Source organism: Anoplolepis gracilipes, chromosome 14 (assembly GCF_047496725.1).
Source record: "Anoplolepis gracilipes chromosome 14, ASM4749672v1, whole genome shotgun sequence".
Taxonomy (NCBI): Eukaryota; Metazoa; Arthropoda; class Insecta; order Hymenoptera; family Formicidae; genus Anoplolepis; species Anoplolepis gracilipes.
The window spans coordinates 681,669-706,156 of record NC_132983.1 but is presented as its reverse complement, the minus strand read 5'-3'; the positions used below and the strand labels follow the sequence as shown (position 1 = coordinate 706,156).

General features: G+C 29.9%; 2 protein-coding genes across 9 annotated transcripts in view; one reads left to right on the top strand and one right to left on the bottom strand.

Annotated features, from left to right (window-relative positions):
- The window catches only part of Pyd (zonula occludens-like protein polychaetoid), a 50,325-nt gene extending 39,169 nt beyond the window's left edge, over positions 1–11,156 (top strand). For all 8 annotated transcript variants that reach the window (XM_072906027.1, XM_072906025.1, XM_072906026.1 and 5 more), the window contains 16 exons: positions 1,230–1,399; positions 1,703–1,905; positions 2,178–2,606; positions 2,843–2,909; positions 2,991–3,141; positions 3,522–3,673; positions 3,890–4,184; positions 4,457–4,628; positions 4,728–4,953; positions 5,022–5,196; positions 6,862–7,071; positions 7,376–7,720; positions 7,934–8,169; positions 8,413–8,614; positions 8,715–9,139; positions 9,430–11,156. In XM_072906027.1, the coding sequence (XP_072762128.1) occupies positions 1,230–1,399; positions 1,703–1,905; positions 2,178–2,606; positions 2,843–2,909; positions 2,991–3,141; positions 3,522–3,673; positions 3,890–4,184; positions 4,457–4,628; positions 4,728–4,953; positions 5,022–5,196; positions 6,862–7,071; positions 7,376–7,720; positions 7,934–8,169; positions 8,413–8,614; positions 8,715–9,139; positions 9,430–9,433 (3,462 nt within the window). In that variant the 3' untranslated portion in view covers positions 9,434–11,156. The remainder of the gene's footprint in view (positions 1–1,229; positions 1,400–1,702; positions 1,906–2,177; positions 2,607–2,842; positions 2,910–2,990; positions 3,142–3,521; positions 3,674–3,889; positions 4,185–4,456; positions 4,629–4,727; positions 4,954–5,021; positions 5,197–6,861; positions 7,072–7,375; positions 7,721–7,933; positions 8,170–8,412; positions 8,615–8,714; positions 9,140–9,429) is intronic.
- A 276-nt stretch (positions 11,157–11,432) lies between these two features.
- Positions 11,433–19,795, bottom strand: LOC140673232 (mitochondrial glutamate carrier 1). The gene is made up of 8 exons (XM_072906034.1): positions 19,525–19,795; positions 17,254–17,323; positions 16,824–16,958; positions 16,480–16,629; positions 13,452–13,588; positions 12,753–12,938; positions 12,523–12,673; positions 11,433–12,337 (listed from the first exon to the last, which is right to left on the bottom strand). The coding sequence occupies exons 2-8, from the start codon at positions 17,295–17,297 to the stop codon at positions 12,199–12,201; spliced, it is 942 nt and encodes a 313-aa protein (XP_072762135.1). The 5' UTR covers positions 17,298–17,323; positions 19,525–19,795; the 3' UTR covers positions 11,433–12,198.
- Between the last annotated feature and the right edge of the window lie 4,693 nt (positions 19,796–24,488).

Genomic DNA, 24,488 nt, shown 5'->3' with positions numbered 1-24,488 from the left:
GTACTCGTGATGATTATCATTAATTTAGTTGGTGCATATTTTGACGAAAACACACCACGGGAGAATTGGGGAATACACCAGGCTGTCCGTGGAATGCGGAGTATAATTACTTCATTGTATTACGCTTCCACGTGCGTAGGAAATGAATTATGAGTTTTAATTAAGCGATACCGTCTTCTAATTGCCGGTTAAGCGTTGTGTCATTATGCGTCCGTACATGCGAATTAAATCTGATAATCTTTTTTTATCGATATACATATATGTATGTTGTATAATATTTAACATTTATTTTACATTTGTTGGAGTAATTTAATTTTGCTCTCATCAATAATTAAGTTGATAATTTTATTAAGAAAAAAAATATGTAATTTATCAAAATTAAACTCTATTTATATTTAATATTCTTTTTTATCGAACAAAATTGAAGAAACTTTCTAAATATAATAGAATCCTCATTATCGTTATTATTATTTATAATAATGTTATGATATGAAAAATTTAAGATATAATCTTTTATCGAGATCGTTTTTGCGGTCATTTATCGCACAGAATATATACTTGTTATTAGATATGGTAATATTGTGTGTGTGTGTGTGCGTGCGTGCGTGCGTTTCTTCACACTAGCATATTATCTTATTTATATATATGATAGAGATAACTGTGCTTATATTTGTACTTGGCATTGTTAAAAGGTAAGATGTAAGACTATGATGTAAAATTGTGTCTTTCGCAACATAATATTCTTGTAATGAATTAATGATAATCATGTGTCAATTGGATATCGCTATTTGAACAAACATGTGCACGATAGCGTTAGCGAAGAAAGTGGTAAAAAATAATAATATATAAAATAATAATATATATAATATTATATTATCGACTTCTTTAGGAAATACTTTTCTACCATTATCTTATAGATGCGTATAAAATACCATTACGCGTAAAATATAAGTATACAAGAATTAAATGGAGAAATATAAAAGTAATTAATTTTTGAATAGATTAAAACATTTGGATTGTCTTTCAAATTACTATATCTTTGTGATGATAAAAAAGGAATAACTGCATCTAATACGCGTTTAACATTATATATTGTGAAATAAAAATAATTTCTAGATGAAGGAAAACTTGAGTGTAAAATATTCTAATATAATGATATCTTTTGTCTGATTATTGATGAAATTTTTGCATTTTTGAAAATTGTCATAATTTTTTGTTTTTAATTTTAGACTGGAGACAGAGGATGGGAAATTCATCACGTTACAGTCACCAGAGTTCCCGGTTACGGCTTTGGTATAGCTGTGTCAGGAGGTCGCGATAATCCTCATTTTACTAATGGTGATCCAGCGATTGCAATCTCCGATGTACTTAAAGCTGGTCCAGCTGAAGGAAAATTACAGTAAGTTTATCATACAAGTAAAATTAAAAGCTTTTTTAATATCTAATATTTAACAAAAGCATATATACACACACACACACATTTCGTTTTTATATATAAAACGTTAAAACATCTATTTTTCTTCTATTGCAATAAACTTTTAATTTTTGGCCAAGCATTAAAATATTACGTAGAGAATTAAAAAGAATACATCCGCAATGTGTTTGTATTATTTTGCTTAATAATCTCTATTTTTTGTTGTGATTTCAATCTCTTATTTTAATTTGATATAATAAATAAAATTATTATCTGATTTGCATACAGAGTTAACGACCGTATCATCTCTGCTAATGGGGTATCATTGGAAGGCGCCGATTATGGGGCTGCCGTGCGGGTTCTGCGGGATTCTGGTTCTACCGTTTTGTTGGTTGTTAAACGAAGAGCTTTTTCGAATTCACCCGGTTGTTTAGGCACCGTTGCTCCACAGAGTCATCGACTCACGCTCACGCGAAACAATAAAAAGGACGGTATGTATAATTAGAACGCCACATAACAGTCTCACGGTGACCAAAACTTGAACAATGTCTGATATCTAACTGCCGAGACATTTAACTTTCAAAGTGAGAGAAAGAAAGAGAATCTAAAACAATTAAATTAATTTAACTTACAATTAAAATTTAATTTGTAGAATTTAGAGGCAATAATTTAAAATTTTATTAAAAAGAATTTAAATTTTTAATCTAATCTTGGTTTATTTTTGTCGTAAAACACACGACAATGATGTTACCTTGATTTCTAGACTTTGGCATAGTGCTGGGATGCCGATTGTACGTAAAGGAGGTTACTCGAGAAAATATCGGAGTGAAAACCGGGGACGTGTTAACCCGAATAGGCAGCGTTGCCGCTGATAATATGAGTCTGAAAGAAGCTAGAAAGCTGATGGACCAGTGCAAAGACAGGCTTTCAATTGTAATTACACGGGACAGCTCGTGTTGCCACGTACAGCAGCAAGGTAAAGGAGATAGCGGTGAATATCTGTCGGGTGCGAGTTATAGTAGTCAAAACTTGTACGTTCCACCGCCTACGAGGCAACCCTTGGACGACAAGAGTAATCTCGTGCCGAGAGGTCGTTCGCGGGGTCCGCTGATGGACGTGTCTCTGAGTCAACTAGATCTACCAGCTACGCCTACCGTGGATCCACCTAGGCCACCTCCGCCCAGACCGGAAGGTACGTGTTTTTAAAATGTTCTAAAATAGTGGCAGTTTTAATAAATGAGATATAAATATATTTATTTTATTGTATTTACATATTTTAGATTTATTGCTTCTCTGTCAATTGAATTCTGAATGAATTTTCCTTTATCGAGAATTTTATTGAGTGTTATTTTCTTGAAAATTTTATTTGTAATTTTAAATATCATTTTAAAATTCTATTAAAGTATTATTAATGGACTGTTTTTATAGATTATTATAGTACGCGCAGACAACTGTACGATGAAGACTCGGTTTCACCTCGAACAAAGCAACCCATGTAAGTTGATAAAGTATCATTCAATTTCTTTTAATTGGTCAATATTCAATTTATCATACATTATTCTTTTAATATTTACAGGCCGGATCCTCGATTTATTACTTTCCAAAAGGAAGGATCTGTAGGAGTGCGATTAAGTGGCGGCAACGAAACCGGGGTCTTTGTGACTGCAGTTCAAGCGGGAAGTCCTGCGTCACTTCAAGGTCTTCAGCCAGGAGATAAAATCTTAAAGGTTAGTTACTAAATTTATATCAAGTATATAGTAGTACTAATACCATATCAAGTAGATAATACTTAGAATCCATATTAATGAATGACGTTTAGAAATGATAATATAATAAATTAAATATAAACAAAATTAATACTATTAATAATAAGTTTAACAATATATTTATGTTCTTATCTCAGAGATTTTTAAAGATTTTTATTTTATTTAGAATAGTAATAATTTTAATTTTAAATATACGGTATTTTATTAGAATAAAATATATACAGAGAACATATATTTGAATAATAGTTTACTCAAGACTCCAAAGACTTTAGAAACGAATTAGATTTTTACAGATATATATTGTATGATATTTGATTACATATATTAAATTGTTGCTATAGATAAATGATATGGATATGAAGGGAGTAACGAGAGAGGAGGCTGTGCTGTTTCTTCTTAGCTTGCAAGAGCAGATCGATCTTATTGTACAACATCGACGTCAGGAATATGATCAGATTATTGCATCCGGCAGAGGTGATTCGTTTCATATAAAGTAAGTAACATTTATACAAATTACTCTTTGAATATTTATTATTATATCGAATATACTCCTTTTTTTTATATCGAATATATTCAACAAATATATATATATTTTTTTTTAATATTAATGATATGAACGACTAAAGGATATTATATAATTAATTACAATTAGCGTTAATTTTTTCTGGCATGTAAAAGATGATTACAATTGATGTGTATTTTTGCATAGAACTCATTTTCATTACGAGCAACCACAGAAAGGTGAAATGAGTTTTCGTAGCGGAGATGTCTTCCATGTGATGGATACCCTTCACAATGGTGTCGTAGGATCCTGGCAGGTTTTCCGAATTGGACGAAACAACCAGGAAGTACAGAAAGGTATTATACCTAACAAAGCCCGTGCTGAAGAGCTCGCAACCGCGCAATTTAATGCGACGAAGAAAGAGATGAGTGCCAGTGAAAGCAGAGGTAGCTTCTTCAGAAGAAGAAGAAATAGCCACAGACGTTCAAAGTCTTTGGGAAGGGTATACATACAATTCTCTCATTCTCCCTTAAAGAAAATATACATATATATATATATATATATATATATATATATATATATATATATTTTATTTATTTGTTTATACTTTATTTATTTAATTTATTAATATATACTTTTTATTGTTTAAACGATACTTGTCTTTTGATTTCATATTATAAATATATCATAAGCATTAGATTGAAATAATTAACTTATCTATGTTGTTGATAGTTGATTAGATCAATTTTCATGCATCTTGTATATGTATTTTAGGATCATTGGGACGATGTGGTGTTCTCCGATAGCGTCAGCAAGTTTCCAGCTTATGAGCGTGTGATTTTACGACATCCTGGATTTATCAGGCCCGTTGTTCTATTTGGGCCCGTAGCTGATCTCGCTAGGGAAAAACTTCTCAAAGATTTTCCCGACAAGTTTACGTCTCCACGTGAGTAAATATTTATTTATTATTTATCTTTATCGAGCCATTTTACAAAGTTTATTTTGTTGAAGCAAATTACTAGTAATTAAATATTCAATGTTATAGAAATGGAAAGTCAAATGGAGGACGGTACGGGAAAGAATACTAAAACGTCCGGTATCATTCGGCTAAGCGCTATTAGAGAGGTAATGGAGAGGAGCAAACACGCATTGTTAGACATCACTCCGAATGCCGTGGATCGCTTAAATTACGCCCAGTTTTATCCGATTGTTATCTTCCTGAAGGCCGAGACGAAACAAGTCATTAAGGAGATGAGAGCTGGCATACCAAAGTAAGGACAATGTAACAAAAATAATACTGCAATTTTATTACTATTCTATATACGACGTATTATTACAGATCTGCGCACAAGAGCAGTAAGAAGCTTCTAGAGCAATGTCAGAAGCTCGATAAAATTTGGGGACACGTGTTTAGCGCGGTGATTACTCTTAATGCGCCGGAAGCTTGGTACCGGAAGCTCAGAGAACTTATCGATCGCCAACAGCAAGGTTTGCTATGGATGAGTCAAACCAAGGTAGGGGAATAGATTTTATATACTGAATCTTGTGCCTTTTCAGAATGCGCGTATATATTTTTTTATTTTGTTTTATTCTCTAAATAAATATATAAAAAACCGAAAAGAACCTTAACTAAAAGAAATACATCTATCGGGAAGGTTTTTGACTTTTTCTTTCTTCTATTTTCACACTTTCCTCACAAATATCACGATTCCTCTTCGTCGCTCGTATATACATTAAATTGTACGGCGATTCTGTTCGTTATAGTCGATATATAGTCAATACACGGTGTGGGACTTGTCGCATCCGTCTGTACACGCTCATACTCCACCTCCCCCCCTCCCACCACCTCCATTTTCCAATAATAACGTGTATTACGACGAGAATAAGAATCACGACGTACTCTTGTCGCATCATCAGTTGCCAATTTTACCGACATCTTTTGCGGAAAAACTTCCTCTACTTCCGCCTTTCAACTCGAATGTCATCCGTGAGCAATTTTTCGGCTATATATAAATTCCTGCTCTTGCTTATAACTCTTTAACTGCGAAATTTAGAAGATTCTATGTACGATCAGCGTGACTCTTTTAAAATATTATACAAAAATATGTATATATATACATATATATATATATATATATATATATATATATCACATGCGTTATGTAATCATTCTAGTAATATATATACATATATATACATATTATATAAAGTGTGTAATATATATATATATAAAACTTTATTTATTATTATAATCTTTTAATAAATATGCGTTTTATTTTTAAAATATTGAGGTGTAATTCTGATATATTTCTTTAATTTGATCTATAATAGTTTTATATAATAGTTTTCCATCATGACAGTAGTATTGGGTATACAAGAACTAAGTTAGTCGAAAGCGAGCATATTCGAGCATTGCTGCATGCAAATTACAGACGAATAATACTTGTTTAAAGTAGTTAAAGAGTTAATACTGCTTGCTTAATATGTGCTTTTCTTTAATTTGCATGACTTTATGTGTAATCTATGTTTTCTTCTCAAAATTATCAAAATTTTCAGTTGCAGATTTAGTTTGCATATTTTTGTAATTTAATTATAGAAAAAAAAGAAAACTTGATGTTTTTATCATTCTGCTATGTTGCAAATAATACTAACAAAAACTTTTAAACAGATATGATGAAAACACAAGTTTTTCTCTTTCCATTTTGTTGCAATTAAAATTTGGAAATGCTTTCTCAAGCCGATTAAAAAAGAATTTTTTACAATTTATATAAAAAATTCCTTTGAAAGTTTGTTGTTATATTGGAAAGAATTGCTTGGACAAATTTTCCATGACATTAGTTTTCAATATGTGTTCGTATATTTTTTGAATGTATATAAATGCTGAGAGATATACTAATACTCATTATTATATACTTTGCTTTCTCTTTGTAAATTATTTCTTAATTTATAATATCCTTTTTTACAAGTATTTAATTATTAAATTTTAATGCGACATAAAGCTCTCATAAAAATATAATAACTCATTCATTGCATTTTATTGATCATAAAAATATTTCACACTACAATATATGTATACATATAATACATACATGCGCAAATAACACAAATACATTGTGCCATCGTTAATTCACATACTTATGTATCGTTTGCGTTATATCCTCTGTGGTCTGCGCTCGTAGCCGGAAGAAGCCCTCTCGGATGATTTCCTATTCCCGATGACTTCTCGCCTCTCCTACGCTTCCTCCCCGGAGAGCGATTTGGAATTGAGCCCGGCACCCGTTATACCCGGCACTTTGGGTCCACCATCGCGGCTAAAGAGCAGTTCTGATCCCAGTATTGCTACTCAAGATGACACTACTGCGCCGCCACCGTACTCGACGAATTATCAGGTAATGTATGTTTTCAGATACAAAGTTGCAAAGAAATCGATTTATGCAACTTGAAATTAAATTAATAATACAGATAAGAATCTATAATGTTTCTCGTTAAATAAACTCTTGTTTTAATTTTTTAAGAAAGCTAGAGTTAACAATAGAGTAAAGTAAACACTAGCTTTCTTGTAAAGTATTTTTTTCAGTTTCTGAATTAGATTTTGATAAATTAATTAAAATTAATATAGAGTTAGTGTTTTCAGATTGTATTACACACAAGCATTAATTATTGCATATAATTAATTGATATGTTTATCTGTAGCAATCATTTGAGCAGCAAAAGAGAAGATCCCAAGGCGGAATAGGAGACAGCAAGTACGGCTTCTCCTTGTCTGGTCAAATGAGCAATCAATCTGGCTCGCCGGAATACCTGGGTGGTAATTCCTTTGAACCTAGATCTCATCATAGTCCTCCGGATCTACCGCCGCGAGTTGATCGAAACGTGAAACCGATTAATCAAACGCCGCGGGGGACGGTAGGACGATCCGCCCAGGAACGACTTGGAGTGAACAAAATTGACTCGATCCTGGATGTGGGAAATTATATCAATGCAACTCCTCACAAAGCAAACACTACGTCATCTCTCGAACGAGCACAACCGAAAGCGGTAAGCGTCAATCCGTTTTTTTTTTTTTTTTTTTTTTTCTATTATAACTTTTAATAATTGTACATATGATTAGAAACTGTATTTAAAAAAATAAGTTTTTTAGGAAAAAGAAAAAAGACGCACGTCAACTTTTTTAAATCAAATATGCAGACTTGCGTATTGTAATTGAAAACGAAGCTATTTATTAAAATATATTTATGTTTGCATACATAGGGAAGTTACGACAGCATGTCCTCATACGATTCATACAACAATACCAATGGAAATGCAAATTATGGGGCGGTAAATTTAAACGCATCGACAGGTCGTTTGGGCCCAAATGTACCCGATGATCTCAAAAGTAGCAACATGTCGGTGAGAACGCACGATCCGTACAGATTTACTAGATCTCAGATTCAGCCTGTTTCTACGCATGACGCTCAAACCCGAACCGATTATGCTAAATATAGGTATGTAGCTAATAACAAATATATTGAAATATATAGAAAAACACTGGTATTTATATATATATCCTTCTTAAAAAAAAACTTATTATAAAAATTTGTGTTCTTATTCCTTTTCGAATAATTTTTTTCTTCTGTAATTTTATATATCAATAATATGTAGATGTATTTTAAATTTTCATCTTTTTTCAAGCTTTTCTTTTGCCAACCTTCACACATAAGATAAAATTATCATTTTATGAATTATAGCCGATCCACCGATTACAAATCAATACCAATGTCGCAAAATAAACCGGGAGGCACCTACAAACCAATCCCGCCTCCAAAGCCAAAAAATTACAGACCACCTCAAGCATCGCTTGGGCAAACAGAGAACAATGGGAATGATGGGAATAATTCGTATCAGCACTCCAAAAGTTATTCCATTGCCACGTCGCATGTACATAATGGGGTAATTATTTTATAAATGCAAATAACTCTGTAAAGATTATCTTTTAAATGCGCACGCCTTTCATATATAATATATTGTGCGAATCTTTATTTTCATTTAGGTAGAAAATAATGTGCAGCGTAATAGTGGCCAGTATTACTACAACATTCCGCCGCCTGGCCGTTACAATGAAAGTAATCTCGTGAATTCGCATCACAATTTAAATCATCTCGCGACACCGACGCACAGCCACAGTCTTAGCCACAGCCACACGCATTCTCACTCCAGTCCGCCGGTGACTACCACGCATTCTCACAGCAACAGTGCCGGTCAGATCAGTCTCGGACTAACGCATAACCGAAACAGCACGAATCACAATGGGTACATGCATGGTAATAATCCCCATGGTCCGACGGGATCGGTTTATCCATCTGCCAATCCTGGACATAATAGAGAACCCAGTGGTTTAGATCTGGCTGGTAGCCGAGAGCAGAGAGGAAGCGCTTTCGAGCTCTATCGAAAGCCGGTTCATCATTATAATATGAGGTGAGTGGGGAAAAACCAATCTCTCCGCGAGATGGGAACAGTCTAACTTATTTTTTTTAAGAACTTAAATAGATTAATCTTATCTGAACTGCATACACATTTTGTTTTCTGGACACTAACAATATTTTTAAAACTATAAAATAAATTTTTTGTAACGTAAGAAAAATAATTAAAAATGTTTCTTGTTTATTAAAATTTTTATTTTATATTTGTGCGATATTTCAAACATGGAAATCCTTTCTTCAGACTCGATAAGTAAAAGCTTATAAAAATATTATTGTATGTTACAGTTAATGTGTATTCTGAAGCAAGACTTGTTATATTAGGGGATGAATTTACAAATTCATAGGACTAACTTCCATAGAATTAACAATTTCTATGGGAGTGCAGAGAAATTGTGCAATGTCATAGACATGGATGAAAAGAATGCTTCATTTAAGATTATGATATTGAAGAGTATATCGTGCCTTTCAAAAAACCTATTTTTTCCTTTATGTGGGAATCTGAAGCCAATAGTAACAACAGATTTCTCACCTTTATAAAACAGTGGTTAGTTAAATATTTTCTACATACACAAAGAACAAATTTAAAATTGTATTATAAGGTTTTTATAGAATTTTTTTATTAGAACAAAAATAATGATAGTAAGAAATTTTACAATGACTTTTTAATATAAATTGCACATATATTTAATAAGAATAATATAGAAAGATACTTAAAAAGAATTTTTTTGTAAGTGCAATGTAATGTAACAATACTCAGTCGCTTATACAGGAGGTAAAATCTGTACAGTCATTTAATAGTCAAATATCATATTTTTTTGCTTCTATTAAAAATATGATAAACGCTACATTGATAGCAAAGTAATTTTACACAATTTTATCAAATTCACATTGTGTAAATTAACATTAACATAATGCCATTCCGACATTATTTAACAGTTTAGGATATTTAAAGCTTGTTTTCTTAGGCAGATAATTGTAGACCTTTTGTATTCGTTGTATGACAATGCATTTATATATTGATATATTTTTGACGTATGTGATAACGATTGATACACGAAACTTTTTATTGTTCTTTACATGAGATGTACCCGGTTTCAAAATTTTTTGGTGAAATATTACTTTTTTTATTCATGAATAAAAAAAATGTAGAGGTCATTTATATAATAAGATGAACAATACAGTATTATTGAACAAATTATAGAAAAAAAGAAAGAAAAACAGAAGTATCTTCTTTAATTACACATAGGAAAATTACTAATAAGTGCAAAATGCAATTTTTATTATTTTCCTATACATAAGTAGAAATTATAAAAGAAAATTTTGCTGTACAAATCTTATGTGACATATAAAAAAAAACATTTTATTGTTTCTCTGAGAAAACTGTATCACAAGTTGAAAATGATTGTTCTTTTGGAAGACACATTTTCAAAAAAGTAAAATGTTTTTACTTAAAATGTTTTTTTTTTTTTTTTTTTTTTTTTTTTTCAATCGGGTACACTCATAATTATTTATTATAAATCATATTACGTGTCATTATATTATTAGTAAACCAAATGGTCTTTTTAGACTTTTTAGGTATCATTAAAATTAAGTTGAATTTTTATAACACGCCTGTATTATTAATAGTTAGATTTATAATTAGATATCTTAAGTGGTCTCCGCCATGTATACATCTTGTATCACAAGTTAATGCGTAAACAGATTATATTACTGTTAACGACGGCATAATATGTTATAATCGGTATATTAAACGAAATTTCGTATATATACGTTAATTAAGTGTTAAGTAAAATTAGTAGTAAAAAATTTGATTACATTATTTTAACGGCCATAAATATTAAATTTCTAAGTGTAATTGACATATGATTTATATTTCGAGCTATTGTAACAAGGCTGTAAGTTTATACATTTGTGTGCAAAGACAAATGTATATACATACACATATATACACGATATCCACATGACAGAGTAACAAAGATCTGAAAACTGAATAAAAATGCCTGATATCACAATTTTTTTTTTTATACAGGAATAAATGAAATAATTCTATACAATTGCGAAAAAAATTAATTCCTACATAATTAAATAATGAATGTTTAAAGCTAATCAATTTATTTATTTGTATCTTATTCTATTTTCTATTTATATAATTATTTTTTCACAAATCACAGGTCAATGTGCAAAAGAGATGCAGCTTGTAATTAAAATAAAAGTGTGACACTTGAAAAGGGATAAAATATGAAAAAGGATAAAAGATATAGAAGAGACAAAATGAGAAAAAAGGCCAGTTATATTTTTGCTTTAAAGATACTGTAATATTTTTGTTATTACACATAGTCATAAAGGTTACATTTTTATTTCTCTTGACATAATAAGATAAAAATTAAGAAAATTATAAGTAACAAGAATATGAACTTTAACAAAATATTCTATTGTTATTTTTAATTAAACTGTTTAAAAAAATATCACGATACATCTGCTTAAAGTCTTTAATATACATATATAATTGACTATATAACTGGCTAGTTTGGTAGATATAATAACAAATCAGCTCCCAGTGTATGTACATTGTAGGTCTGTTGAATTATAATATATTGGATTTTGTGTAATATGCTCTATAAAATACGAGGAAGATATGAGAAGTCATTATTACATTGAAAAATGCAATGACTCAAGTATCGAATAGCACGTAGTACAACTGGAAACTTATAATTCCAACTGTTTACTTTACAAGAACACAATGTATAAGGCAAACGTACGCAATGACTCCGTTTTATTTGATTAATAATTTTAATACACCTTATGGGAGGACGAAAGATAGGATTATATATCTCATTCAATCTGAATTCGTATAATTCACGACCTGCGAGAATTATGACAATTAATACACACTCTCTTGCTTTCTCTTACATATAAGTGATCGCGAAATTCTGTCTAACAATGATATTTTTCCTAGCGCGATCTTCAAGCCAAAATACAACTACAGCTACAGCAATTATTGTCAGTTTCCCAGAGCATTTGAACAGTAATTTGAATCTACAAGATATGGCGATTTCACTTCAATCCCAGCAGCCACTCGGCTACGCCAAGATAATAGACGGTTTGCGCAATTCCAAACAACGGTGCTATGACGATCATTCGGCAAGCACCACCTTTGAAGAACGCTGTCGGTCCCTCGTTTTTAAATGTCTTCCTACAAGTCAAGAGTATAATTATTCTAAGATATTTGATTATCTTCCTAATTCGAGTCTTAAACATATCAGAATTTATAGAAAAAAAGATTATAGAACTGATCCGCGATCAGTTCTATAATCTTGAAAATAAATTTAACGACCTGTGAGTACACACATATATATATTTGACTCCAGTTATACTCACATTATACAGTCTAATACTCCATTGTACGTTGGTTCACCAGGTGCTTTTTTGATAACTTGCAATCTAGTTTTGATTACGTCAAATGGATTGACCATTAATGCGGCCGTTGAACCGGCTGCGCATCCGGCAAGGAATGAACACCAGAATACAGCTAATGAAAAGAGTATTACATTTAATTCACTCTGTTAGACTGTATCTGACAACGTGACACTTTTATTGAACACACTTACATGAACCGTCTTCTCGCTTCGGACCAAGATCATTCAGCCTGGCGAACAGAGGAAAATAAATAACGGAAAAAGTAACATCTCTAAGTGCCGTGGCGCCAGTTCCTTGATACAGCCCAAGTATACCTCGTTTCCTAAGTAGATCCACCGTTAATGACCAAGCAGATACCTTCGGCACTGCTTTACCCGCTGCAACAATAGAGGACGATACAATTTCTATTATAAGAATATAATGGGATTAATATAATTAATATAAAATCTTGGTATAAGATTATTATTATCTGGAAAAGGGGACAGAAATTTGCATGTTTTTAAAATCCTCGCATATGTCGAGGAAATTTTGCGATAACTATCTTATTTTTTATATTTATTATTATTACTATTATTTTTTTTTTTATACATAAATTGCGCAAAATCAAATTAGTTAAATTTCTAATTTGATTTTCTAGCTAGTTTACAACATGCGTTGCGTCTATACTGAGATATCACATTCAATCATTTTCAGTCCTACAAAAGTGTACAGTCGACATGGCAATATTTATTGATATTTTAAAAAGAATCAACAAATGCACGATTCTCATTGTTTGAATTACATAAAATTGTCAAAAACAAGAGAGATAAGAATGAGATGATGTATAGTCTTGCTGTATTTGACAAGCCGTGTATTCGCGAGAAACAAAACCCTCTGAAATATCGTATCACCTTCTTTAGCTGCCATGGCGACTCTGCCAGCGTCTTGCATTTGTATTTTGAGCAGTTCCATCGGAGTGGTAACGATTATTTGGCATGCTCCCGCCGAGCCGCCGGCGAGCATTTCACGTTCTATTGGCAATTTTTGTCTGGACAACAAAGATTAACAGAGTGCTGGGATCATGGAAAAATTGAGGAAAATCTCAGTATACGAGATATAGGACTGGCATGCATTAGTTTTCGAAAAATCGAACAGATTATTAAATTAATATATTAAGTTTTTGGCAAATTACTTTCATTTTACATTTGACTAATTCGATTTTATTATAATTAATTTTAATTTAATTTCAATTAAATGAATCTTGGATTATTCACACAACCGACTTGTTTAAAATTTTATTTTCGCTTATTTCCTGAATGTCTTTAATTCAAATATAACGATTCGGTTTTTACTGAATATTATCTCAAAAAAGTGTTTCAATTATTACTAATTACGAGAAATTGCTGTAAATCGAAGTAGTCTGCGTTTTATCCATTATACACAATGCACATAGAAAAAAAATAGGTACTCTCACATAAAGTAGCTTCTTACATTCGATAATTTTGATCTTCGATTTTTCAAAATTTTCAAGTATAATTTAGTTCTTTATTTTTTTTCTGCCAAGTATAAAAATTAATTTTTAATTTCCAGAAATAATTATCAAAGAGTGCCAGCCCTAATATAAGGGAGATTATTCAACATTATTGGCATGATTACACATAACAAGCAATATCTCTCATATCTCAAACATATGAGGGACCACAGAGCATCTAAAACACATTGGCAAATGTAAAAGTAGCAGACTGATAACTGTTAATTTCATAATTCGTGTTTGACTTGTAATTCAAATTGTTTGACGTACATAATAAAAAAAATAGTAAATTATTATTATATAATAATATATTTAAAAAACATTTTTAAAAGAAAGATTAAAAGAAAATGATGATTAGATAAATTATAATGTAACTTACAAAATGTGAAGCTAAAACAAAAATTTAACAATATTCCTATCCGAAATCTTCTAATTAAATTTATATTTGTATCTAATGTATCATCAATTCTTGAATTGCTCTAAAAAATATTTTATAAGAAAGAAAAGGGAAAAGCAAAAATTACCCTGCTCTCCTCGATTACTTGCGACTTGATTAGCTACTTATGGTTGCTCGCATCGTTTGCCAGGTCATTTCAAACTGGTATAGTTATATTGTAACTGGTAGCATCAGTTGTCTAGAAGTATAGAACGATATATTTCAATATGTTTTATGATGTCATAAGATTCTGACAGAATAACGCGAGAACTCGAAAATTTCATTTTTTTAGTTCTTTTAGATATGTACTATTAATTTAGGATTAAAACTAAAAAGTTGCAATATTTTTGGAAACAATGCAAACGACAATATATATCCATGAAAACTTTAATTAAAGAACAAAGCAATTCAGAGTATAAGCAATTAATTTTGCATGAAAATTTAATTACAAAAGTGGAAGACATTTTCTGTATACTCAAAAATAAAAGAACAAGCTTTAATTCGAGAGTGAAATATCGTTGAACATATTAAACTTCTTTCTGATTATTAATAATTGTTTGATATTAAATAAATTATCTTTTTGTGTAATTTACTTGAAAAAAAAAAACCAGTATTAAATATAAGTAGTTATCAAAATAAATCAATAAGAGTTATTAGAATAGCAAAGCTAAGTATATCCAAAAAATTATGATGCTCTGCTAATCAACCTACGATACAATAACAATACATTAGTTTTTGGGGTTTTTCAATTATGTATACATTTTTTCACAGTATTGTGATTATATTGTTGTATTTTTAACAATAAGAGTTACTAAACAATTTAAATAAAATATCTAATGCTTTCAATATCTTTTTGAGAAATGAAATTTAAAACGCGTATTGAAAAGTAAAAAATCATACATTATTATAGTATATATAGGTAGATACGAGTATAATATATAGTGTATATATATATTTTCTTGACATAAAAATTAATAAAGTGTGATGCATTTCATTTTTAATCTGATAGAGTTTATTTCTATACACTTTTATGTATTTCTCATGTGCATACCATTTAATTTGATTAATACTCTTCGGCTTCTCTCGCACTCTGTGATTGCTATAGGCGTAATTTATATGGTTTCATTTACGTAAATACATTCGTTCATTAGAGGCAGGACCGCGCGTACTTGGAATATTTAATTAAATAAATGAAGACATTAATTCTAAATTTTATAATAGTTTCGAGACAACAGATGTTTTATTAAATGTTTATCGCATAAAGTAAGTAAAAACATCATGTACATTTTTGCAAAATTATCACTTTTGCAAACAGTTTAATTGAAAAGCCCACGTAATAAAATTTGATGTTATTTAATATAGTTTATAGAAAAATGGTCACCTAAAGTGTATTTCAGTTGCTCTACTTGCCATAAACTTTGAATAACCTCCTTTAAAATACAGAAATATTAAATACATTACAGAGGAAGAGACAAACAGGGAAATGTTAAATACATTATAGAGGAAAATGACAAACATTAAGGCTTTTTAGCAGATTCACAACAGAAAGTGTAATAATTGAGTGGCAACATAAAAGAAAGATAAATGATAAATTATCTAAAGAATTAAAAAATACTAATAGTAAATATTATGTAGGATACTAAAGATATGAAAATTAAATGTGCATAAAATCTGAGAAATAAAATGCAGTTAATTATAACTATTAACAATGAAAATTTTGAAAAAATATTTTCTTTTTAATTTTAATAATTAAACAGACCTCTCATTTAATAGAATGTTTAATTATAAGCATACATAAGGAGACTATTTCTTTATAACTATTTGAAAATATTTTAAAATATAAACAAAATGCTCTCTCATGCTAAGCTCTCGTAGATTAGTTTTCACTCGAGTTAATATTGCACATATATAGGAGCAAGCTCATACTCGTCTAATAACATAAAAAATACTTAAAAAATATTGTACAACATACCCGGGCCCGGGAGAAAGATAATGTCTAAATGTGTCATTGGCAGTAAGTTTGATAGCTTTCTCAGGTGTAATCAGCAATATATTTACAGCGGATCCTTTATACATTCCAAAATAGCCCTCTGCTTTATAAGTTTTTTTAAAACAGTCAAACCTGAAAAATAATTGTCAACATTCAGTTATAATAAATTTCTTACTTTCAGTTACGATAAATAATATAGAGTATATAAATTAATATTACAAAGCCGTTTTTTCTTTTCCTTATAATTGGCACGTTTTTGCTTTTAACTGATAATGTGCATAGTATCGATATTTAGTAGCTAGTAATTTTTAAATAAATATACTTGCATTGATTTATACATCCGTTCGCCATGCGGACCGATAACTTGATTCTGTAATCTCGTTTTAACCAAATCGAGCGGGAACACTACGGAAACTCCAATAATTCCAGCGATTCCACCATTTATGATTTTTGGTATAAGCCTAAAAAATATAAACTTTTATTAGAAGAATATTTTACTGTTACTGCATTAAATTACTATATTTATAAAAAGGAAATGCAAGCATCTGTAAAATCTTGTTATTTTTAATAATTTTATTATAAGATTCAAAATAAGATAATATTGAAATTTAACATATTCAGAAATATATTCAAATATATTTTTCGTTATTATGAGAGAGAGAGAGAGAGAGAGAGAGAGAGAGAGAGAGAGAGAGAGAGAGAGAGAGAGAGAAAGAGAGAAGGGAAATAGAAGGAATTTTATATAAGAATACGTACTTGAATTGTTCCGCGGATTTCACAGTTGAATTATTTTGTGCCATTATTATTGCGAATCAAGGTTCCGCACCTATTGAAAAAAAAAAATATATATATATATATATATATATATATATATATATATATATATATATATATATTAAAATTATGAAAAAAAGCATTAAAATAATTTATAATTTTGCGACACGTATTTTTGTCATCAAATAAAAAGGATTATTTTTGTTCCCTGTATCAATATACACGGAAAAACTTCTCAAACTTGTAGAAAATATTCCAAAATATTCTATCGAAGAGATCTATTCGTCTTACGAAATTGAGGATAGTTTGCCAGTACAGTGTGTTTAAATTGTAAGTATGTTAACCGTGTGATACTGCCAGAACGCGCTAAATGGTAATCACAACATTGTGCCAAAACTTGAAGACTGTTTCACGTTAGAAAACATATATACTTTATATATACACCTTATGACGTCTTGTCAATCAAATTGTGTGTGTGTGTGTGTGTATTTTCATACTAATAGTGGTGTGATCAATATCTGTATTTATATCTATATTTTTTGCGGCTAATCCGCAAAAACTGCTCCACTTTAATAATAAATAAAAATTAACGCGTGCGTGCAGCACATTTAATATTTATTTCTATTTCTTTATTATATTAAATTATTATATTTATAAAAAGCAGGAAATGCAAGTATCTGTTAAATCTTATTATTTTTAATAATTTTATTATAAGATTTAAAATAAGATAATACTGAAATACTAGAAGATTTCAGTGTGATAATAGTAAAAATGTTAATCATTCGTTTAAACTATTAAGAAGAAAGGAAGAAAGGAAGAAAGGAAGTGAATAAAAGCTCTGTTGAAACTTTTTTTTACATAATCATCTCCGGAATCGTCTATTCAATTATGTATCTTGACGCATTCGTATCACCTTGGCAAGCCATTTCCCTCAAGAAAAGGGAATTTTCCGTGATGTTACAATTGATTCGATTGCATGTACGACGACGAGTTCAGTTGTTACGTGCATATAACGGGCATTGACATTCTATAATAGCGTAATCATGTGACATTCAATGAACAGAATTCTATCGAAGACGTATTCAAACACATACAAGCAAACAGATAAACTCGCCAATCTCCCGACCAAATCGGGCAAATTGATTTTGCTTTATCTACTTCTCCCAATCTATTGTATAATGTTCCGTAGTCACGGATGGCACACACACGTACAATTTATATATATATCTTATCAAGATTATTAGTAAATGGGATTCTATCTTATGGGGTTTGTCTCAGTACCTTGTTTTAAGGCAAATAAAAATGAATGATTTTTTTAATATATATAAAACTATTAATTTAATTCATTGCACTAAATATTACAAAATATCACAAAGTAGTTTTTATTAAATAAAAATTAATGCAACTTGACAATTAAAAATTTTAAAGTAAGCTAAAATTATCTGTAGAGAAGCAGTTATGTCTATTTGAATAATCACTGCATAACTCAACTATGACCTCTATTGCAATGATGTAACATCATTAGCGTACATTTTTTAATTATTGTGGACTTCATGATTTAGTAAACATTTATTTATTTTAAATATGAATAATCATGAAAAATAATAAACATTTGTATTAATTTGCAACTAATTACATATAATCGATGTCGATAAGATTTCTTTGGCCAATTTTACAGATAAATTATATTAAATTATGTTAACAAATTGATTCAAAACTCTTTCAAAATTTTAGAGCTTAAGTAAAAAAAATTCTCTTCATATTAACGATACATAAGGTAGATTAGATTCGCATTCATTTCCATTTAGTTCACAGATAATGCGTTTAAATTAATTAATAACGATATCGATTTTTCTCCAATTAAAATATTTTGAAATTAATAATTTTTACATAGTTTATACTTATCTATAAGAAGCTGTACTCCTTAAATTAATTGCGATCAGCTGACTTAACATGACGCGACAGGAAGATCCGCGTGTTCGCGCGCGGGTAGCAAAATTTCTGCCGAAAACCGCGACTAGAATCGCGAAATGAAAATAACTCGCGCATCCGTCAGGCAACATGATACTAATTATGTCAACTCTATTATTATTCTGATAATAAAGGCCGGGAGCGCGATTGCAAAAAGTCGAATTTTTGGTTATTCGTATTGTAATAAATGTGGAAGAGAAAGAAAGGATTCGCGTTGATGCGCGCAAAAAATTATGAATAATAACTTGACGGTGTATAACTTGACATGATGAGTCCACTTACCCAGAGTATCAGGGAAATCCGATGTACACTAGGTGGTCGACTCGCAACGTCGATGTCCCACGAGCCTCGGATTGCCGATAAGATGTTGGAGAAAAACCTCAATCAACTATAAACTATAACTACTGAAATATAATTCTATATCGCTATTCTGCCAGCAGCATCAGCTGGTGGTGTCTGTCAATAGCGTTTTTGACAGAAGTTGCGAATATCAGAATTATCTTCTGTCACGATGCACGCAGACTCCGCAACTCTGCACTCCGCACATGTACTCGCAGTGTTGCCATCTACGGAAATCTAACAATCCCTTTTCTCAATTTCCTCTAATCTTCATCAAATTTCCCTATAGGCTTAATATAGAGAAGATTCACATCCACAGACTTCTATATACACAGAGATATGTATTTTCGAAAACACAATTGTTTCTCATTAGTCCAGGATCTAACCAATCAACGTAGATTACTTTACGTATAATATTTTAGCCATGTATTAGTGTGCCCTCTCGCGGAGTCAATTCCAACCTCTTGCAAAGTCGTACATACTCTTCACGAAATATATTCTCCTAGTAATTCAGGAATAAATTTTTGAGCGTTTTAAGACACATTTACTGCTCGAACTCATTATCGCGATCTCGTTGCAAAATATATTTTTTAATAATTCACAATTAGACGCGAATTTTCAAAGATATTTACAAACATAATATTACTCGTGAACTATATTATTTATCTTTTTGCACAATTATATACATATATATACGTTATATTTTATATGTATAATATACAAATAGTATATTTTATATGACTACTATTGTACGTAAAATAATTCGCGCTAATTAAATCGCAAACTAACAGAAAGCAATCGTATCAATCAGATAAGTCTTGACATTGAATTTGTAAATTGTAAATTGAAAGTTGTATAGTAAATTATTTTATGATATTATGTTTTCCATCACATTTTGTACGATTTTGTATTGAATTATTGCGTAATAAAAATACAATTGTAATATTATTATAAAAAATACAAGTGTAATATATTATGAAAACTACAATTTATCGTGTTTTATCGTGCGTTTTTTTATGAAGCGTTTTACATAAACAATATTTCATACAGTGAATTTAAAAGTGTAAATATTAATTTCTTTATCAGTCTCTGTCTCTCTCTCTCTCTCTCTTGCTTCTCATATTAATAAAACATGTAACATAATAAAATATTATAATATCGTGCCCTATATTAAAAAATAATTTGCTTAGATTTTTACATAATTAACATCTATTTTATCTTCCTTGATATAAAGAAGAAAACGCTCACGTGGCTGATAAGCGCGCAAGCGGAAGAGATCCTACCATCTAACACATGGTAACGTGACACGCTGTCACGTGGCTATAACGTGTGTTCTCGTTATACAGCTTATACTAACTGAAAGAGGATTGACAGAGAAAGCAGAAAATATTAATGATAGATTAAACAATGATAGGCTTTACTGTAGTTATCCTCTTACATATATCCCCCTTTTTCACGAGGATAATTCAAAGTATGAAGGCTACAGTGCGAGAGATAGACTGTATCCTCTCTGTCGATCCTCCTCCATAACATATCTTTCTATGTCGACATATAGGCGTATAAGCAAAGCTCCATTAATAATAAGCTGTAAATCTCGCTGGTCCTGTTACTCGTTACGTAAATGATGCGGTTTGAAAGCGCGCCATTTGCAATATCACTGACACATGACAATTGTGTCTTGCGCAATATTAATTAACGATTTATTGTTGCATAATCAATGTCGCTGTCCCTGTATATGCATCTCGTTTAATTAATACAAGAAGTAAATGCGATAGGTATGGAATTGAATATGCCCTTCGTTACGTAAAGTTAACAATGGAGGTGACGGAAATAACGAGTACATCAAGCCTCGCTTCAGATTTCAATTGACGTAAGAATGTTTTAAATATTACTCAGGAGATTTTCTTTTAATAATGCAAAATGAAACCGATCGGAAAAATACAGTGTCCCATGACTACAACGTAATACGCAAAAATTAGAAATGGAAAAAGTGAAAAATTAATAAAATAAAATTTGCGTCTTTTATTTTTATATACTCTATAAATGTTAGTTAAAATATTTCATTAAAATATTTTCCTAATATATTTTGCATATTTCTCCTGCGACATTGCGGTACAGATGTTGTCGAGACTGAAATGCTCCCGAATATGTTTACTACTAATGTGCAATTTCCATGTACGAGAAATATATGTAATTTACCTATGTATTACACATGTTAAATGCCAAGACAAGTAACATTTCCTATGTACAACGGATATCCTGAATCCAATTAAGCATTATTACAAAGTGCTTAACACTCTATAAAGTAAATTTAGAAATTTATTTTTATATTCGAATCGGTAGTTTTATGGAAAATAACTTGCATTTAAATTTAATCATGATATTATTATTCAGGAAATTATATCTTGTATAAACTTATATTTTATATATACGTTATATATATATATATATATATATATATATATATATATATATAAACCTATAAAAAGCTACTATTGTGTAAAAAAAGGAAACACAGTAAATGCAGTTATAATGATTCTATAAAATTGAACGAAAAAAATATAATTTTCATATATATATATATATATGTATATATCATTATAACTGCATTTACTGTGCTTCCTTTTCTTACACAGTAGTAGCTAGCACAGCCAGAGGCGATAGTTCATTATACACGTGTCACATTGCGTGAGCATATATATGCGCGCATGCCATTACAACAGGATCGTTAATATGAATGCCATGATAGTCTTATGATTTCTCGTAAATTCGATATAATAATCAAAACGTATACATTTTTTCTTCCCTCTATTAGTTTGCTTCTGTGCAAGATATTTACTCGCATCATTTAATTCGCCGACCACATTTAAACGCTTAGAAAAAAGGCTGAAATTCAATAATGAAAATGTTATTTCGTTTTTTGTACGCTACATATATGTATTCCAATTGCACATAGAATGTACTTGTCAAAAATTTGATATGAATTTTCGACACAAAATTTTTAGAAGCATAAAATCGCGTAAAAAAAGTTATGTGTATTAAAAACTTTGAATCTTGGAAAAAACAATGACAAGGGTAGTAACTCGTGATTGGCGAATACCTGGACCAATGATGGGGGTAGCTGCGCCACAGCTTCGAGCGGACGACAACGATTCACAAGTGCGAAACAGTCAACGCGCACCCTCTGAGATGTACAGGTCTTTTAATCTTCGAAGACGATTCATGAAATAATTCTGTTCTAAAAAACTTATCATTAATATATAACGTATTTCTTAATTTATACTGCGCGATCTATTCAATTTCCATTTTAAATTTAATTGAAAATCTCAGTCAATAATTTTCAAATTTTTTACAAAGTCTAATTTATTTCTTTTCACATAAGTAATATTACTATCGGGTAATAGAATATGATAAAAAATATGTATATACTTTATTTATTTTCAATTATAACGCAGTGTTAATTATAAGATTGTTTATCTTTTCTTTTGTTATTCTGATATTTAAATTAAAGATGCATTACGTAAAATACAAATATCTATGACAAGATAGTTCTTTCACGATTATGTAAAATATTATTTTAATTATTTTTTTTAAATAGTCTTTAATATTATAGCGTTTATTTATTATAAAAAAATTCATAAATTTGATGCATCATTTTATTGAAAATCGTTCTTATTGAGGTAAATATATTATTCTATTTTATATGTCATCAATTTAAAATTCATAGTTTTCTTAAAATTTATATTTGTTATTACTCGAAGTGTTTCGAAGAGAATTTGTCAGACTGGGATTGACTTATGTGAACTTAAACTACTGACAGAGAAACAGCGAAGATACTGGTAAGATCTCATTCAGCATATTACTATAAAATTATGATGATAATAATAATATAAGTATGATAAAATAATATCGAATTATATTGCTTACTGTTATATTAAAAGATCGTGATTATATAAATGTTATGCATATGTATATGTAAAAAACGTTTCTCAAATTAATCTCAATATTATTGATCAGGTTTCTTAATAACAAATCATAATTTTCTATTGGTTTCAAATAAATACAAAAGATAAAAAATATAATTAATTATTATTAACAATTAATTTTTTATTTACATTTATTATTTATTATTCTAATTTATTATTCTACTAGTTTTTTATAATTAATATATAGATTTATTGTATATATCGTCTTACACAAAATTTTTACTTATTAAATGACAAATTTAGTTTAATGGAAACCGTAGTAGAAATATTGTCGAATCACAGTTTTAAAATTAATGAAAAATATATGACACGTGCGTAAAAATATATGAGGTAAAGGTAGTCAAAAAACACTGTCCGCGTTATAAAAACCATAGACAATCTATGAATTTATCGTTTGATAGCAAAACCTTATACGTAATTATTTAAATTTGATAAATTTAATGTAAACAATACTGATTGTGAGTGATACTTGCGTTGATCACGGCTATTTATCTTGAGTGTAAATTTGAATCCCTCTTCTAAAAAGGGCATGTTATTTACATATTGTTGTCTCTTTTCCGAGATGCTGATGCGGTTGTCTCGATGTCAAGTGTATTATTGCGACTTGCTTCGCACGTGTCTGTAGCTGTCAAATTTTGACAGTTTATGTGACAACTCGTAAAAAAATTAAATTAAACAAAAGTTAAGAAAAAATTAAAGAAAATGAGGTAGAGAGAAAAAGAGAAACAAAAAAAGGTACATATTATATATGCATGTATTGTATATGATGAACCTATGTATAAACTTTTCCCATGATATTAGGTCTATGTATATTTAATATGTAATTTATATATTTGTGTAAGAGAAAGAGAGAAAAAGAAAGAAAACGAAAAAAGATGCTTTCTTAAAGTCAACCATAAATATTAAAATTTAATATTCAAC

Coding starts and splice junctions, on each gene's coding strand:
- LOC140673232 (XM_072906034.1), bottom strand. CDS start 17,297: ATGGCACAAAATAATTCAACTGTGAAATCCGCGGAACAATTCAA. Junction 16,630..16,823: donor GAACGGATGTATAAATCAAT/GCAAGTATATTT, acceptor ATTATTTTTCAG/GTTTGACTGTTTTAAAAAAA. Junction 13,589..16,479: donor TATCTTTCTCCCGGGCCCGG/GTATGTTGTACA, acceptor TTTGTTGTCCAG/ACAAAAATTGCCAATAGAAC.